Below are 19,650 nucleotides of genomic sequence, written 5' to 3' on the forward strand. Positions count from 1 at the left end.
AACATTCCAGTGTGTTTTCACAAGACCACCTGCGACAGGAGTGAACTTAAAACATTATGAGGAACATCTTAGTAAACTTCGCAACTAAGACGACTTGCCATGGTTTGCCGCAGATTCTAGAACCAGGTCGAAGACTTGTTTCGAGGTAAGTGAAATCCATTATAATAACATATTAATAAAAATACACCTGCAAAATTGTCTCTGAAAACGATAGCATATAAACCTATATATTTCACGTTCGTTCGTCATGCCAAAATGGAGTCCAATAATCATAGAAACTTGGTTAAACCCGGTGGGGATTTACCAAAGGAAATGGTCATTGTTTTTCATTTGCAAATTCTTTAGTCTAGTATCTCTATGTAAGGAAAAGTTTACTACCCATTAAACTGCTGATGTGTTTGTTGAATGAATTAGAAAAGTTTGCTTTTGTGATTACTTCTCCACAATCACTCAAACATTTTTGACAAGGGTGATTTGGACTTTTCTTGTCACCGGATTTATTGGGGGAGTAATTTGGCAACTAAGTTTGGCCGTCATCGAATACGCGAAGTTCGAGACGACCACCGACCTCACCGAGGAATACCGATCAGAACTCGCCTTTCCCGCCGTTACCATATGCAACATCAACCGGTAAATGTAGCTGTGTTATAAGTTATTGGGTGCATGACACGGCTATGACAACTTTGCGTAAAACTAAAGGTACATCTACAACAAACATATATCCAAAGTTTTTCGGTTCTACGTCAACTAAAAAATGTAGAAAACTGCACGAAAAGTAGCGGCGACCAAAAACGTAAACCTTTTACGACCAAGCGAATATGACGCCACACAAGGCGCTCGCGTTGAAAAAATGCATTGTTTACATAGGAGAAGGCGCCTTATATTGGCGGGTGATTGGCAGCATTAACGAAGCGCCCGACCCGTATACCAAGAAAAAAACCTGATCGGGTTTCGTGCCCGTGACATCCTGGGTTCAAATAGCGGTGTGGTAAAAAAAAGGGCGCCTTATATTGCAGATATCGAATAGTTTCAAACATAGGAGAATCCACAAATTACCTCACGTTGTCTCAAATGCCAGGACAAGATTTTACATCATACAAAAATATGTCACTGTGACGTCACAAACAGAAGGCTTATTTGTCCCTGATTTTCGGAAGACCAAAGGGTATAGCAGCAACGACACTACTCTGCACTTCGATAAGGCGGGGATGGTACGTTTCTTTGCTCAGTGACACTACATGACGTCATTTTGGGTGTGATGTCATAACTTTAACCTCACCTTTGCGTTGACTTTAATTTGATGATTCCAACATTTCTAGTTACAACTATATTGCGAAAAATACACTAGTGGTTGATTGTGGCGAATTATTCAAATCATTTATGACGCGAACTCGTAGGCAACGCTACTGCCAGACAAAAAGTGGTACTGTGACAGAATAACAGTGTTGTGTTGCATAATCAGCTAATTTGGTCGGATTTTTTGGCGGTCTTTACATTACAAATGTATATTTTTTGCAAGTACAACCAGATAAATGACCTAGCAAATATTTATTTTTTTTCAAAACACATGTTATTACACTACATAAAGGTTTGGTTTAAATTTCTTTGCCATAAGGTTACATTTCTATGCAACACAAATATCACCGCGCGTAGCAGAAATATGTTAAAAAAGACTAACGAAGCAGTTAAAGCACGAAATTAGTGTGATCTCAATTATTAGTAGTATTTCACTGCATCTTCGTAGGAAGGGGGAGCAGGAGTAGAGCTTAGCTGTGAAGATGATGTTGGTTGATAACAAGACGGGTAAGGTTTGGAACTCTTTGTGGAATCTGTGTTTGTTGGCGTCAAGAAACCGGATTTGTTTGCATGCACTTCGAGAGGTTTGATCTCACTGGACGACACCATAACTATTTTGGTGGGAGATTGGGAAGATTGGAGGACTAACTCTCTGTTGTATTGAGGTCTTGTCCATTATTTTTCGCCTTTGGATAGATGTCTTTACAGCCATTGTCACCATATGATCTTTACAGTATAGAATAGCATAGTATATGAGGCCGAGAGGTATTAAAACCACAGCCGAAACTATATTTCCTCCTGTAACAGCGAAGACACCAAGGGCAAGAAAGAGTGCCGTTAGCATGGCAAGACATTAACTGGTTTCGGTCAGATCTTACTGTAGCATTTCCACGCATTTCTTCAAACGTCTCAGCAAGCAATAATGTTGTCTATACGTGAAACAAAATGTATGTATCACGTTTAAACCCAAGGTTGGTTGTTAACAAATAAGATAACAACGTGGTTGAAAACAAACCGCTTTGACGTTTTCACCAGTTCTAAGGTTTTACACGGTCAAATGTTGTGCCACCAAATAAGCTGCATACTGGTTGTGTTTCTTCAAATTTATTCGTCAAATTGATGGTAAATCATAAGGGACACCAGAAAAAAACATTTGTGCGGCACATTTCACAAATAACTCGACTGTGGAATGTATTATCAATGTCGCGTGTAATGAACTACTGGCGAGTAACAACAACAATTATCGTAATACTTTGATTTCAGGTTATTCGACGTCAAAGACGAAGAGGAGTTAAGCACTATCGACGCTTTAATCAGAGCTTCATCGCCATACAGAAACCGGTCAGTTTAAATCGTTTTTTTTTGCCACATAAAAATCTTTCCTTTCCCAAAATTTTCCGAATAGAAAATCGAATACTCCAAATGGTAATTGTGATTTCACGTAGGGAATACGACGACTGGTGGACAAGCAAGGTAAAAGCATACGTAACCGAACTAAAATCGCACGGAACCAAACGGTTTCTTCTTAGCGAAGAGACACTTTCCAAGGGCTGGCTGCTGAACGACACCACTATGCGGCACTGTACTTTCCAACAGAAGAGATGTTCCATTAAGGTAAAAACACGCAAATGAACGAAACACTGTTTGCAACTCGTTGGCGATGTTATTGCTGAACTTGAGACTTGCTATAATGAAATTTATATCTTTCGCTTGATTTTGCGTTTGTATTGGTTTGTTCGTTTCGTTGTGTTACACCGCAGTCCCAAGTATGTCACATATACAGAATTTTACAACGACTCTGACACCGATGGGTTTGTGCTACACCTTCACCTCGAACGAAAGAATGGTACAAAGTGTTCCAGGGGGAGGCCATGGTCTCAGCGTCTACCTCGACATTGCGCAGGTGAACTTGTTTTTATCAATACATATTAAATTTCAAATATGGAATACACACACACATATATATATATGACCTTGGATTTAAAAGATTGTTTAGAATTGCGCAGTTTGTTATCCCACAGATTTAAGAGGTCATTGTAAATACTATAGTGTCTGCTACATGTTTAGATTTGGGCAGGTATTTTTCAGTAGTTTTATAAAAAACTTGCAATTTAGTTTTTGGGTCCATTTCGTTTTATCGGTACAAATCGCTCAACTGTGATACATTTTTTAAGACGAAATACACAGAACACCCCGAGTACGGGCACCCCGACGCCGGGGTCAAAGTTCACATTCACAACCACAATGAACCACCAGAGGTTGAAAGCTACGGCCTCACAATCCCCAGTGCCCATGCAGGACATATGGTCGTCAAGAAATTGGAGGTAAATTGTAAATCCTTGTATTTTTTACGAAAAATCAAACGGTTTCATTTTAACAGCGCAACCTGATGTACAAGCCGTGGGGAATTTGCGACCCGAACGACAAGAAGTTAAAGTACCACGATCATTACAGCACATCAGCATGCATGCGCGAGTGCAGGTATGAAGGATGTTAATCCTGATGAATCCTGAATGTCAAAATTTAACTACATAAGGTTTAACGAAGCCTTTTAGTTTTTAGACATCTGAAAATGTGACCAAGAGTTTCTTGTGATAACCACACGAGATAATTAGTCCAATTTTTTTAGAACCATTAATCTGCAGCATTGCACGATTAAATTCTTAATGATGACCGTCTTTTGTTCCCAGGGCACTTCATGTAGTGAAAGAGTGTGGTTGTCGACCTTACTGGGCGCTGGAGATCTACGACGCACAGGAATGTGACGCATTCGAGATTTTGTATTGCGCCGGAGAAGCAGAAGGTAAGAGTCTACCTTCAAATTTTCAACCTAGCATGTTTTCTACCACATTTTCAACCGCAATGTTCTACTATAACTAAGATAAAGAAGCTGGTCTATTGCTAAATTCCATTCCAAGGTTAACAGTTTTACATTCCTTTAACTAAAAATGCTTACGAATATTATTTGGAATTATGCAATATTTTCACAAAAATGTTGCTTTTCTACATATTGCGTACACCTTCCACTGCAACAAGTCAAGTAAAGGTGGTGTTTTGGCCAAAATTTAAATTCGTTTTTTTTTGTATGTTGCCAGCAACATTCTCGTCGAGCTACACTTTGCAAACTTGTGGTTGCAACGAACCGTGCAAGTTCACCGTGTACGACACCAAGTTGAGCTACTCGACATTCCCAAGCCTGGAGGTTGGAGTTGCCTTTTCCTCGCATGCGAATGAGGACGAAAGTACGTTCCATTTATAGAATTTCCAAAGTAAATCTTTATTATCCTGATTGCAAAACGTTCCAGTAGTGAATTCAATCGATTGCTTGGTATAGTGGTGTTTAGAAACCGTTTTAGTTTATGTAAAGTTAAACTTTTGTCAACTATATAGTTTTAATAGAACTCTTGAAAACATGTATGGGAGTCTCCCGACAGTCTAATGGTATACCAATGTACAGACCTTATACCTTCATGTCAGTTTCTTTGTATTGCTTTACTTACTTTGTTTTAAACAGCGTTGTTTTTAGTGATACCGATGATGCCTAATTACAGGCGGAATATATGTATCTAAAACAACTGAAAGACAAAAGACTTAGGTTTACTTCTCGACCACTTGCTTTTTGGTTTAAATTCAAAATCATTTCTGCTTTGAAATTGATAGCTAAAAGGAGTGAAAGTTCAATTTACACCAAATTACAAGTGGTTTATTTATCATTTTCGGTACTAGTGGAGTTTGCCGATTTGTGACCGTTCCTATGCTTTACATAAGAAACATACTTTACGACAAAAAATTTTCCCAAGCGCCCGTCGAACACTTGTTATGTTTTCAGCAAAAACTTTGGTGACCAGCGACGAGATTGACCTTCGTTCGATTAAACTACGTAAATACCGCGAGGATCACTTGATGGTGGATATCTTCTACGATTCGTTGAGCTACCAACGGACTACTCAGTCAAAACGAGTCAGCGAGATCAGCTTGATGAGTATGAGTATTAAGTCTTACTAATGCTATAACTATTATGTAATAAAGAGAAAAAACGCCCAAAAAATGGCATAGGCTACTTCGAACATTCTTATAGCGATTGCTTGTTGGTACTTTTTATACTTTTTATACAATCACCCAACGTAATGTTTTTCATTGTACTTTTTTGTTTTAGGTGACATCGGCGGTCTTCTTGGTCTCTGGCTAGGTATAAGTTTCGTTACCCTGACTGAGTTCGTGCAATTGATCGTTCAGTTAGTGGGCGAGTGGTGGAAGCTACGAAGTATTATGTTCCGTGTGGTGCGTTTTTGTCTGTGAAAATTGAATTGATGTCAAAATTGATGGTTTTTATTTTGTTGATATAAAAGCAGAAGACTCATGCTGACAGAGCATCACTTAAGCTTAGTACTAAATTTTTTAACTGCTATAATGAAGTGCTTCTCGGTTAAATATCTTGTTAGTATTCATTCACTTTTTTGCAGCTGACTCGATGGAAAACCAAAGCAATTACCTCAAACCATGATCGCGTAACGCCAGAAAACCGTGAAAGAAACCCTCATGTCCACACCGAGGGCCTGAAATCGGAAGCAGAATGTACTGTCACCCTCCCAAAATCAAGTGTTGCCGAACCAAGCACGACCAAGTCCATATTTGTTATACCGGTTGACTGAGATGGTCACTTTTGCGAATGCTCTTTTTGTGAAATGTGTAGACCAACCTCTTGTTTTATTCAATAAATTCCTACATTCTGTTGTTGTACAAATCTAACTGAAAAATGGTAATTCATTATTCGTCGAACCACTGAGAGAGAGGTGTCAAATATTAAGCCAAAAAATCTGAATTAAACTCTTTAATATGGAGTATGGAGACTGGAGACTCTGGAGGCTATAGAGGTTCTTTTCTTAGGTATCTTGTTCATTGCTTTCCATTATAACATTACTGAGAACATTGCTCGTATGTATCCCATATCTCCGGTTGGGTCAAGGGTGGGGTTATCATTATTTGCCAATATCCAATCCTTGGCCGATTGATAATGACGGACATGTCGAAAGAAATCCGAATTAACAGCAACCTGTCTCGGCACTGCAAAACTATTTTAAAAATCAACCCGAACGCAGCAAAATGTTCTGCAAAAATAAAAAGTAAACTGATCATTAAGGCGTTGCAATGCAATACATTAAAGCAGTGTACTGAAATATTGCAATGACTAATCGAATATTTCTTTATTTGTTCCCGTGATGGGTACATAATTGTATCTATTGAAACTTTTACGGTGCTCGAAGGCAGACATACTGTACAGAATTACAGTACAGTTCCAGTACTTCGCGCAAGAAGTGCTTATTACTGTTTGTTTGGAATCTGTTGGAGAAGTTGGAACGAATCTAGTTTACGGGAAGTATGGACTCCCCAGGCGTAAAACTTGGATCGAGAGTTGAAATTGTTGGAAAAAATCTCAATGGCGTTGTATCTTATGTTGGGTCCACCATGTTTGCAAGGTATTTTTGTTATAATTGAACATCATGATAACGTTTACGAAAAACAAATGTGCACGTTAGCACGTACCTCATTTTAAAACCGTGCTATTACTCTCCTATTATCACAACTTGTTTTTATGTCTTAATTATTGTTTCAGTGGAAAATGGATTGGTGTTACCCTTGATGACCCAGTGGGAAAGAATGATGGTGTCGTTCAAGGAAAACGGTATTTTACATGTCCACCAAACTATGGTACGATGCAGTTGCGTATTTGTTGATTGGTGCAAAACTGTACATAATTGTTTTTTATAGGGGTATTTGTTCGACCCGGCCAAGTTAATGTTATTGAAACCAGAGCTACACTGCCCACAGCACAATCTGGTAAGATGGCAATGGTATTCATGCCTTTTAATATAAAACAGAGCTGAAAGTGTTGAATAATTGAAAATGATTTGAAAATGCTATTTAAGCATCACTTACATATACTTCACATAGGCAGCTTGGTTTTCAATCTGTACTGGAAACAAATTTCAAATAAGATCAAGTTGTAAAATAAATTGGTCGTGATGAAGATCTCAGTAGTCATAGAGTTATTCTTGTTTTATCCATAAACAGGATTTTTGAAAACATTCTCTTTTAACTTCAAGATGATAAACTGCAGAAAAGAAGTTCGAGTCCTTCAAGGCATTCACGATTACAGACTCCATCTTCACTGCAAAAACCAAGGTCTGTTCCATCACGCTTGTCAATGGGAGCATCTCAGCCACCCCCTCAACCAGTTGTTGAAGTAAAACCAGCACCTGTAGTAGAACCTGAACCTGCACCAGTGGAAGAACCGTCACCACCTGCCCCAGCACCAGTGTATGTACTTGTTGATATTATATGTTTTTATTTTTATCTTTTCTGGTATTACGACAACCTATTGCATAAAGTTTGAATAGTATAAATATATGTGGTCTGCAGAGAATGCTCACTGTTTTAGCTTATTATGTCTCATCATTGCACTATCTGCAGCTCACTGACTATCATAGTCTCTATTGCTCATACGAAAGTATATGTACATTCAACCCATTGTTTTAAATACGAACACTGAATTAAATGAGTTTTTTCCGAAAAGATCCTCAGTTTTGGCTCCTGGAATATCCATGGTTGAAATTGATTCGATGAAAGGTCAAATTAAGGAGTGGAAGGAAAAATACGAAACCATCAGAATTAAGCGCCAGGTTTGGAAACATGTATATATAATAGTATGTGCGACTGCTGTTAAAAGGCTTGGGACAAACTATTGTTGAATATACATACACCAAACTTACCTTCAGGGCTTCAAAGTTATTAATGTCTTGATAACAGGACGATCGTGCAAAATTGAAGGAATTTGAAAAGATGAGAATACAAAACCAGCATTTGAATGACACAAAACAAAGACTTTCTGAGCAAATTCAAGATCAAGCCAAACAGCTTCGTGAAGCAAAAAAGGTTAATACACTTGACAGCAAGTCTTGGCATACAGTTAATTCAGCTAGTTTAAACCTATTTCTTTATTTTCAGGAAGTCCAGGATGCTGTAGAATCAAAGGAACGCTATGTAGAAGAGATGTCTGATGTCCATGAAACTATTGAGATGGCAACTTTGGACAAGGAAATGGCTGAAGAGAAAGTGGATGTACTACAAAAAGAGGTATTTGTGTATTTTTGTCCCAATAACTAAACTCAATTACCTGCAGTTATAATGCAAAAAGATGGTACATTCATCTTTCCTCTTTTTTAGCATGGTAGATTTTATTAATGTATGATACCAAAGCACTTTCCTGTAATACTAAAAAAGAAAATTCCGATTTGCTGAAAATTTGTATATCTCTACTCAGGTTGAAATGTTAAATGATAAAGTGGAAGAGCTTCAGACGGACTTGGAGATTATTAAAGCAGAAATGGAGGACAAAGGTGAGGATGGAGCTTTCACAAGTTATCAAGTAAAGCAACTTGAGGAGCAGAATTCAAGACTTAAAGAGGCACTTGTGAGGTAATGTACTGATCAGGTGACTATTTTGTTATGTTGTGAACAATACTAGAATTTAACATAGTCACTAGAAATTAACATAGTTATATTAAGTTATATTTTCTTTGATAAAAATAGCAATTCTTGGATATAAAAAGTATGTAGTTGATGCTAATCTGAAATATTAACATTCAGTTAATTTAACAGTCATTTAAACATATATAGAATGAGGGACCTTTCAGCTGCCGAAAAGACTGAATACCAGAATCTTGAAAAACAGCTGGAAAAGAAAAAGAAGGAGCTTAATGATGTGACACAGAAGAAGGACAAGGCTTTGGAGCGATTGGATGTGGTATGCAATATGAATGGATAAAGTTAAATTAAACGTGCCCATAAAATTACCTTCTTTAAACATAAATAATTTCTTGGGGATCTGTAAATCATTAACTGTGAAACCTTTTGACAATTCAATTATATTAGAGGCACAGTTGCAGTATGGTGACTTACAGCCAACCTTTTACTTAACTTTTCTTTGCAGGCTGAAACAACTGTGGATGAGCTAAAGGAACAAGTTGATGCATCATTAGCTGCTGAAGAAATGGTGGAAACACTGACAGATAAAACTCTTCAGCAGGAAGAAAAAATTATGGACTTTGAAGAACAGATTCATGACTTGGTTAGTGAAACCCTTATACAGCATGTATGGAGGTTAACTGGGACCTGGATTGAATTTTCTACTAGTGTGAAATACAAGACGTGTCATCTAGTACTGGCCTAACCTTCAGTTTGTATATCGGATTTTTTTATCAGCAATCTTATATAGATGTATTGATAAAGCAACAACTGTCTGATTGATGTCAGCAGAATTATAAGAAAAATCTATTTTACTTATGTGCCATAACCATCATCTCATCAGTTTCAGATTCACTCAGTATTAATGAGAAAATGTAATCTTAATTAGTTTACCAATAAAGAAAAGATCCTTCTGTTTTAATGATACTTATTCTTCATTGTGTAATGCCACATAGGAAGCGATCAACGAAATGAACGAGGAGCTTCAGGAAAACGCTCGCGAGACAGAGTTGGAATTGAGAGAAGAAGTCGATCTGATGAGAGCAAAAGCACGGGAAGCTCAGAGACAAACAGAAGCTGCAAACGAAGCTGTTGGAGATTACCAAGTAAAAATTACCACCTTGCTTATTGGCTTCAAGTTACTTGAAATCCTAACCGAGTATTCTAAGCTATGTTTGGTCAATGACGTTTTGGTTAAGGGATGGCGCCAAATCAATGTCTTTACTTTTCCTAAAAGACAAATACTCAAAAAGAGCGTTAGACGACCATCGTCATTGCCATGCTTTCTTTTCTTTGTAACAAACACACATAATTGATATGGCCTAATGGCAACATTACTTTTTGTCTTTTTTTTAATCTAAAACTCCTTTTGTTAGGACACGATCCAGAAGTTCAGAAAGCTCGTTCAGGAGCTACAGGAATCAAACCAAGAGTTACGTGCGCGTCAGAACGAGCAGGATGACAAATCAGAAACAGACAGTATCCCGCCTCAGACCACTCCTTTCAACTATCAAATCAAGATGGTCGAAACCAAGGTGCTTTGTTGCCTCTCACGCTTGGACTTCGATTCAAAAAATAAATTTCTCTCATCCAGTTTCGCCACCTAATGCTCATGAGCGGGGCGTCTTCGTACGGTAGGGTGGCAAGGTTGGGCAAAGAGGCGGACGTGTTGGCTGTGGCGCGGGCCGAGGTTAAAAGGCTTGTCGTGTGTTCGAGTGGTTTTTACTAACCAGTAATATTTCTCGTGATTGCCAACAAACAGGAATGCAATTTGTTATTTGGAAGAAAATTCATATAGAATGTTGGAATGCTAAACGCCTCGCATTTCGAATACAAGTGTGTTTGGCAGCACTATGGCCTTGGATTTTTGAATAGCTATTTTACAGTAGTGCCCGCTGGATTCCACACACCTTATAACGGGGAAACGCTATTTTTACTCCCAGCAACCGAAAAAACAACGTGTGTGTGATTGTTTGGTAGTTATTTCTTGAACGACGGTTGAAGCAGTTTATTCGTTTATGTGTGACTAATGTAGAAAAGTACAACAACAAATAATCTGTTCTTTGAAACATGTGTTCGTCAAATCTAGCAATGCAAATGTGCTGCTGATCCCGCCCAGTGTATATAAATGCCCATTCGTTTTGTACAAAAGCCTTCTCTGTTGGACTTCCAAGTCCGGCTTAATCGAGTTTTACTATTCAAACTAATGTTAGAAATACTTATATTAAACGATTTTAAATTCAGTTACGCCCGCATTCATTCATTTTCCAAACGAAAGTCCCTCTGATGCTTTGCACGTTCTTCAGCCTCATAAATATTCCATTACCTTTGTTTTCCGAGCAGGCGGCCGCGCGATCGATCGACCACGACTTACGTAAGATCGAAACGTCACAGGCGAACACACACGTGAAACTCCTCCAACAGTTCATGCCCCAGACATTTACTCGACGTGGCGGAGATGGCGACTGCCTCCTAGTGGTTTTGTTGGTCGAAAGAATCGCCAAGAAGGCTGAGATATTAGGTTCGGCAACGACTTTTGGGGTTTCGATATTTAAAACTGCCTTTGCTTTCTTTAAAATAATACAGTGTTTGAGGATTTGTCCCACTGTTATCAGGGTCCAATGTATACAAAAAATACATCCTTTAGTAGGTCACGACTGCCTTATAAACTATACATCTGTCCAATAAGTCGTATTTTGTTTTGGTTTATCAAATAGGAGATGGCTTTAATCCAACTATGAACATGATAACACTTTCAGCACAACTATGCGATAGTTGCCTCCTCACAGAAAAGATTAGGTTTTTGCTTACAAATCCGTCAACGCGTTGGTTTTTTTCTAGGAAGTCTTGTTTTTTGCTCATAAAGGGTGCCGAATATCACATTCTTTCGAGATTCATCACTATAAGCAACGATATAACATCGTCCAATAAACAATGTTGTATTAAGATTTCGTGTTATTTTTTTCATTTTACTAAGAGTTTTAAATTTTGTTTTAACTTCCAGCGAAGCACATTGGCGAAAAGTTTGATGTCGAGAATGATGAGAACGATCTGATTGGTTCCCGAGGCGATCAGCTGACCTTCGCTACCGACGTCATCAACAACTTGATTCGACTCCAGGTGTTACTCGAAAGATACCACGAGTAAGAAATCCCCAGAAATTTTGCTGACGTTTCTATAGCACTTGCTAACGATTTATAATTTACATGATTGCAAAAAACATAATAAAAAAAATTGATTGAAATGTCATCATCCTAAACCATGTTGTACAGCAACTAACTTATTACTAAATAAATCTGTCTATCTTGTGGTGTATATTGCATGAATAGAGTTTTTATTTAAAGGTCTATTTACAGTTAATGGAATAACTGTTTAACTAGTTTAACGTACACGTTGTATTTACTATCAACTAACCTTTCGGAAATATAATCTACAAACCCAACCTTTTACGTATTATCGAATGTCGAGGCAAGTTCATTGCAAATCGCTGTTCTAAATCAATTGTTTTACAGAGCGCTGGGTAAATGTTCAGTGGAGTTGTTTCAGAAAGTGGGAACCCTGTATGCTGAGATGGTACCTCATGAGAGGGTTCTCGATTTTCTGGTCGATCAACTCAGGAAAGATAGTTTGGACGAAACAACCAACACCGAACAACTGCTAAAAGCCATCCAGTTCTTCCAGGTACGGCGTGTGTGTGTTTATCGTTGAAGGTCTGTTTGTGGAAACATTTATAAAAACAAAAATATCACAAAAATACCCCAAAGTAAATCACTTTTAGGTGCTCACAATTCAACGTAGTTTGTAGCTGAAACCTAATCTCTAAAGTGGACAGAATCCAGCCTCTGATGTGGCACTGTCTTAAAACCAGCGACAGCAATTAGCCGATAGGAAATGTTTGAAACGAAGTGTTTCTGATTTACCGTCTGTCGGTTTATTTTTGAAAGCTGTTTGTAGAAATTCCCGATTTACCCGTTGTTAGATATGGCGAAATTCAAACTTGCAATATACGAATCTACGTAACCAGAAATTCAACAATTTGCCTCAATAAAGTGTATGTTTTGCACAAATCAATCATGTGATCTTAGACAAAACATCATTTGCAGGTATTGACAAAGTTACTATTGGCCTCTTATTTGTACAGCATCTGTTCACGGTGCATCTCAGTCACGAACAGTACGATTGCAAGGGCGAAATGGAACAACATTTGGAGCAGAGCCAAGCTTACATCGCAGCAATATCTGCCAACACCAACAGGATCAAGGGATACATGCAGGTAACTATTTAAAAGAGAAAGTTATTCACGCAGAGGTGATGACGTTAAATATTTGTACATATATACGTGATTCAAGCACATTGATTCTGTTACTACAGTAACTATACAGTGAAAACAAAAACAATACAGCGTGTGCCCTGCGACAAAAATTTGCTTTAGTGTAAAACGTATTTGTTCATTTGCAACACAGCCCGGCCAGGAGACAAGCGACGTTTCGATTCTCGCCAAGGACATAATGACGTCATGCGACGACATACGTCAGTTCTGCAAGAAAGTCAAGCGACGAATTCCGCAGCCCAACTCCTCCACTATGTTGCAGTTCGACGACGAGGTATAATAAGAATAAACTCGTAAATTGCTTAAAAATCCCTTCGCGACATTCCATTCTTATGTAACCGTAAAACGAAGATTTATCGCAGGTAAAAACTCGTCTCGACAAAAGCTGTCGGGAGTTGGAGGCCGTACACAAGTGCGCCCTCCAGTGGGTTCGTCTGTGTTCAAAGGCGAGTGGGACGAGTGACGCGGCGAAGTTTGGCTCCCGAAAGTTGCAGGAGTTTCTCGAGCAGTCGGCGGAGAAGGCAAGTTTAATATTAACTTAAATACATTGTTAAATCCTGAATGGTTTTCAACAAACTGACATTAAAGTGGGGCATTTCCCTGCAAGGCTGCCTATTTCCTTCGGGAATTTGTCCAGTTAATCGTGACTAAGCTTAGTTTTTCAACACCATTGGATAAGTTTATGGTTGTAACTTGGAAACAATGGAATAAGATATGTTGATGCTCACTTATTCTGAAACGTCTTTGTTTCAAGATTGTGAACAAGGCAGTTTTTTTTCAGAGCTCTGAAATCCCATCGCCATTTGACGCGATTCGCGTGTCGCTAGGCAACGTGATGGCTACCATGAACGGACTTGTGACGTCAATGCAGGAAGGTGAATTCGACACAAAAGACGCAACGGCAAAGGTTATTTATTTACGAGAATTCTTTGTGTAAATGATCAATTTTCGTCCGGTTTTTATGACTTTTAAAGGTAAAGACGACGCCATTTAAAAAAACAACATAAGCATGCTTGTTTTTTTTTCAAAGCGAGTCGTTTATTACAATACATTTGTGCAGTAGAACGAATTAATAAAGTTCTTCCATACCTATTTCATAAAGTTACTGTGTGTTCCTGCTTTATCGTGTGTGTATACAATACGTATGTCCACACCCAGGTACACGACCCGATTGAGAAACGCGCCAAGTTAGTAAAGTCGGACATGATGGATTCCGAAGGTTTGGCTGCGAAGATCGACGACAAAGACATCGCGATCACCGAACTAAGAACGGCTCTGAAACTAAAATCCGAGGATGTTTCCGAGTCCAGGATTAAAATCGGTAAATTTATCGCGTTATAGATCTGATGCATGAAATGCAAAATGTATTTGGGATTGCAGGTTAACATGAGGAATCCACGTTAAATTGCAGCCATAACAGTTTAAAATGGGTTTTCACTATTGTTGTACTGTCCTGTTTATGTTTAAAGCCTGTACCTGCACAGACACAGTTTGGCCAGCCAGTTTTATGAAACGTAACGTATTATATAGTATTATGGGGGTGTTTAACAAAAAAATTAGACGTTTATGGTGGCAAAAAGAGCGTTTGCGTGATCATTGGCTGGCATTTAACTTGTGTCAAATATTAAAGGAATGTTGGAACGGAAGGTGGACAAAGCGACGAAGGAAGGAAACGAAAAAGCGAGTCTTGTTCAACAGAAGCTCGATTCCCTCACGGAGGATATGAAGAAAAAAGAGAAGTGAGTTCAAAGTGCAAATGCAAGCCACGTGTTAGATTCCACAGTCAAACGTGATTTTGTCCTATAACTGAACAAAGAACTGTTCCAAGAGCTAATTCAGTAACTGGGTGGTTTTTTTAAACATTTTGTGTTATTGAAGCTGTAAGCCGAATTGATAACTCGCACAAAGCTCCATTGGCAAAATTAGATTAATTGTATCCATCGTTTCGGTCAAAACTTGACTGCATAAATCTGTTGATTCCTAATATAGGTTATATGTACCCGTTTTGCAGGCTTGCTAAACTTAAAAAGTTGAATTTTAGCCGCCTTGTGACAATTCTCCGTTTCAGCCCATTACGTTTCTATGCTGTTACAAGATTATTTTTGCTGATTTATTTCAAGAACAAGTGGAGCCAATAATTTATTCAAGAAGTTTAACTTTTGAATACAATACAACCAGTATATGTTTATTATTGTCAGGGAATACGACGACACTTTGGACGCGCTGCAGAACGATATCGATACCCTGGAAATGGAAAAGGCCGAATTGAAGCAACGGTTGGCGGCCCAAGCGAAAAAGGACGTGTTTTCGAGGCTTGGAATGGCTGCCAGTGGTCTGGGTGCTGCTAAACCTGGAGCTGCAGCAGGGATTGCTTCCATGCTTGCTACAAGTCCTGGTGGGATATTTTGGTGTTTATTTTGTCTTCGATTTCGTTAAACTGTCAAAATGGACCCTTTGGTGCATCTAAGATGTTGACATAGACTGTTTTATTGTAATAGGCTTAGTAAAGGAAATGTTTTTTGAACCATTGACGCGCTACTACTGAATGATTCGCGCATATGTCGGTTTGTAATGTAATTGTCCTACCCCAATGTTCAACTTACTATGGAACAGTTGCTTTGCTTCCGCTTTAACCGTTGCTCAAATTCAAGGGCAAGCTTTTAACGTATTAACTGCTCTGCTTTTTGATCCATATCTGGTAATCGACACGTCCCGTTCCACTCGCAAGCCACACAGATCGTCGTACTTAAATTAAGTAAATATCCCACCCAGAAATGGCACCTTCAGTACTCAACCACTTAGTTTAATCGCGGTGGAGGGTTCTCAACGTCGCAATATTGACAAGGCACTCGGCGGTAACCTCACTCTGGTTATTTGCTTTTCAGTTTCGGTAACCGACTCGCCCTTGCTGAGCCAACAGATCCGATCCCTCCAGGTAGCTCTGCGGGCAAAGAGCGCCGAGTGCAGTCGGCTTACAGGAGAAAAGATTATGAAGGAGATGAAGGTAACGCGATTGTGCAAGGCGGGTTTGGTTTTGGCATTTTTTGCAATTGTTTAGATGTCGTTTGTGGGCGTTCTGTGCTCGGGAAAACATCACTGACCCGAATGTTTTTTTAACTCGCTGGGTTTGATGTTGCATGGAAGGTGTTACGTTTACGTTCAAATTTCAACATAAACCCAGCAAAACGATGCATTTGTAAGCTTGGTATTAATACTAATTTAAAATTAAAAAATAAATGGTTCACATTCCAAAAGCAATATATATATATATATATATATGTATGTAGAATACGCCACAACGTCATGTGAATTGCATTTTCTCAATATATTCTGACATTCCGTGTACTAAAATTTAAATTTCAATCATTCGTCTGAAGTCGAAATTGAAAATGACACGCACATGTACTAAGAATTCCAGTGATTCTTGACCTTGTTACACCCATTTTACTTGGTAATTCTCCAAATTTCCCAGATGTCTCAGTTTAACAAAAAGGTTTTTGCTCCGGTTGTTATTGGAACGTATACTGTGTGCTATTTATTCGGTTACGGCCGATGGCGATGCCGTGGGCCAGGCTTCCGTCATATAAGTATCCCGACGATTGAAACCTTTTAGTTCGAAGAAAGATTGACGGAACGAGTTGTTTCTGATACAGTTAATGCCCAAACACGCCCATGCCAAGCTGTGATATTGCACAACTACTTAAACTTCTAAAAGCCATAGCGGGCCACGGGCGTTCCAAAACCACACTGACACAATCTTTCCACTTGCACGCCTCATTACATGTTGAACCTTGAGACAATTGTTACATGTATTATTAAACAGGCGCTGACTCCCTTGAATGTCCCTGGAACTGAAAAGAAAAAAATGTCCGATGACCGCGCCGAACTTCGTCATCAAGCACGTCAGCTCACCACTACACTGCAACAACTCGCCATTCCAGCTGTGATCGACATAAGCAAGCGAAAACCAGGTATATACCTGCAAATAAGATGAACTGGTTCACAACGGGATAAAACGACCGTCGCGAGATTTTTTTGGTATATACGCCAATCTAAGGTCAAAATTGAAATCGGTTTTGCATAAATAACGGGTTTAGTCTATTTTTTGTTCTGATTTGACTTTCTTCACGATAAACTTTTATACGCGGTCGGCAAAGTCGTCTGATAGTCACACCAGCTGTGTGCAGCTTACACAATTTTACACGTGTGTCTGCACCAAGTATATTTCAAAAATAGTCGCAAAATCATCACAACTTGCCGTTGAAATATGCATACGCCACCACCGCCACACCAAATGCCTTTGAATTCATTCAGAATCATTTTTTGCAGGCCTCTATCCCACAGGAAGCGCTTCGCCTCAAGAGAAGCTCACCCAACGTAAATGGGACGCAAAAGTGGCGCAGGAAAAGTTGGCTGATCTGCAAGCGAAAGCCAAACAGATGTTCGCGGAGGAAAGTAGGTGTCACGTGCAAGGAGAGTTTGCATCATTTCCTTCTCCACAGTTCGTCAAGGTAAGTATTTGGGAAATTTATTTGGTACAATTCATGTTTGGCCTCTTTTCAACGTAATTCTCGTAGTCTATATGTTAGGGCCTCTCACATCTTGGGCAGGTTTGCCAGATTGCTTTTGGGAAGGCAATTCCGTATTTCAGGCTTGCAGTTGTTCACCAAACAGAAATTTCTATTATTTAAATACGCACGCGTAAAAATTTTTAAAACGGGACCGCGGAACGCAAAAATTAAGTAAGTTCTGATCTTAATATGCATGTTTACCTATCCAAACACAATTCCGCACTACTTTGAAAGACATCAGCAACGAAATAAATAATATTCCATTTTCTTTTGCAGAGCCTGTCCACTGGAGGCGCCCGTCACATAGGTTCGCTTCGTTTGAATGACGTCACGACCCCAGCAGACAACGGCCAGAAAATACTTCTCGACTCTCGGCGGTTCAAAGAGATTCATAATTTGGCTTTAAAAATGTGTTCCTAACTGTTATGCTCGTGTATTGCTGCTATACCTAAATTACGAGTTCCGTTTCCATGACATAGAAGCAAATTAAACCGCTGTTTTTGAACGTTGCCACACGTTAATTCCATTTAGCTCTTGTGTTTCGTAACTTACATGTTGTTGCTGAAGTTTAAATCATGCTTTAAGCTTTGAAGTGGGGCATCGCCTTGTTATTTCGGTTGTCATGGATCCGATGCATGCACCACCTTAGATTGTAGTACGCCTAATATATATGTTTTTTTCTTTACATATGTTGTTAACAACCTATAATAAATGCTCGCATTGTTGCCTTTGGTGTAAGGCTTTTTAAGTGTAGATCGGGGGAATGCAGGAGGCTGGATATCAGGTGTGTGTGTGTATGTGATATAACTGAGCAATAACTACCATTTATTCGGAAAGTCGGTAAGATTGTAATCTTGCACGAAATCAGCCTTTCACTCTTGTCACAATATTGCTGCGTATCAGAGGGTTTTGTCATGTGTGGTCGTTCAATCTGTTTGTTGACATAAATAATGATAAGGGAAATAACGGAAACGTCCGAACATAGAAATAATTCTGGGAAAGCTGAGGTTCTATTTTTTCTTACACACCTGACGACAAATGCGCTAGGTGGCGCTCACGGGCAAGGTGTTTCCTTTGTTTACCTGGGTCACACAGTCGTTCGTGATCAGCGTTAATTTTACGGCGAAGGCTGGCGTAAACTGCCTTTTAATAGGTCGTGAACAGGTGCAACTAGTAGCCTGTGGTTGGATTTTATGAGTGGTGTTTACACACGAGCGTAAGTCGACTTTTTAGACCAGGATTGTGTATTTGCATGCTGTGGGTTAGTCACAACTGTGAGCACCTAGGTTATGTATCAGCTAAAAATCCTAAAAAGGTACAGAGATAAAAAAGTGGGGTTTTTGTAACGTGATAACTGCGGCAAAACAGTAATACACATTAATCTTGACGCCATTGTATTCAACGAATTCTACAATATTAATTTGCTAGACGTGGTATTGTGCTTGGAGTAAATGCGTGGTGAAAGGCCAGCTCCTGGCACGAGCGCTATTCCTGACATGTCGGGCGGGCGCTTCAAGGTTGCTGCACGGTTTTAACTCCTCGGTCACGCCTGGCCGCCGAGGAAAAACGTCCACTAGGCCTTCATGCTGCCTTCCGAGGCGAGGCTAAAGCGTACCCCGGGGGTGCGTACAAAAAAGCAAACGCGTGTTTCATGCTCGGGATTGCCGTGATCTCGCTATCTTCGAGAGTGGCGCGCCGATGCGGAACAGACCCTTTCGACGAGCCTCTCTCTTCGCAATAGTGTTTTATTGTTGCGCGCCTGAAGAGTGTCCCAATTTGGGTTATACGTGTTTGTATAGCCTCTGTTTTATGGACGCGTGTTGAGAACAAGTGGTAAGCCAGCGTTCAGACGCGTTGTTTGTCGTCAGTCTCAGTTAGTTGCAAGGAAGTACATAACTTTGTATGCGGTGTGAAGGTTCGGACAACATG

At 39.4% G+C, this 19,650-nt stretch overlaps 2 protein-coding genes across 3 annotated transcripts; both read left to right on the forward strand.

Annotated features, from left to right (window-relative positions):
- The first annotated feature begins 56 nt into the window (after positions 1-56).
- On the forward strand, positions 57-5,948 carry LOC145911027 (bile acid-sensitive ion channel-like). The gene is made up of 12 exons (XM_082998262.1): positions 57-145; positions 469-630; positions 2,560-2,637; positions 2,742-2,910; positions 3,080-3,199; positions 3,471-3,620; positions 3,677-3,777; positions 3,987-4,099; positions 4,392-4,538; positions 5,126-5,278; positions 5,453-5,577; positions 5,760-5,948. The coding sequence occupies exons 1-12, from the start codon at positions 57-59 to the stop codon at positions 5,946-5,948; spliced, it is 1,596 nt and encodes a 531-aa protein (XP_082854388.1).
- Positions 5,949-6,585: 637 nt separating this feature from the next.
- Positions 6,586-18,447, forward strand: LOC145912616 (dynactin subunit 1-like). 2 transcript variants are annotated; one of them, XM_083000147.1, is made up of 27 exons: positions 6,586-6,773; positions 6,911-7,005; positions 7,066-7,134; positions 7,401-7,614; positions 7,871-7,976; positions 8,104-8,229; positions 8,302-8,430; positions 8,618-8,772; positions 8,974-9,100; positions 9,287-9,424; positions 9,777-9,926; positions 10,197-10,355; positions 10,415-10,510; positions 11,164-11,341; positions 11,825-11,963; positions 12,333-12,501; positions 12,962-13,093; positions 13,284-13,424; positions 13,513-13,671; positions 13,932-14,057; positions 14,309-14,471; positions 14,781-14,889; positions 15,349-15,545; positions 16,036-16,154; positions 16,974-17,121; positions 17,480-17,661; positions 17,998-18,447. In XM_083000147.1, exons 1-27 carry the CDS (start codon positions 6,676-6,678, stop codon positions 18,139-18,141), a joined length of 3,768 nt encoding a protein of 1,255 aa, XP_082856273.1. In that variant the 5' UTR covers positions 6,586-6,675; the 3' UTR covers positions 18,142-18,447. The 2 variants fall into 2 exon arrangements, with proteins under 2 accessions (XP_082856273.1, XP_082856274.1); XM_083000148.1 differs by lacking the exon at positions 10,415-10,510.
- The last annotated feature ends 1,203 nt before the right edge of the window (positions 18,448-19,650 follow it).

This window comes from Ascidia mentula, chromosome 8 (assembly GCF_947561715.1).
Source record: "Ascidia mentula chromosome 8, kaAscMent1.1, whole genome shotgun sequence".
Taxonomy (NCBI): Eukaryota; Metazoa; Chordata; class Ascidiacea; order Phlebobranchia; family Ascidiidae; genus Ascidia; species Ascidia mentula.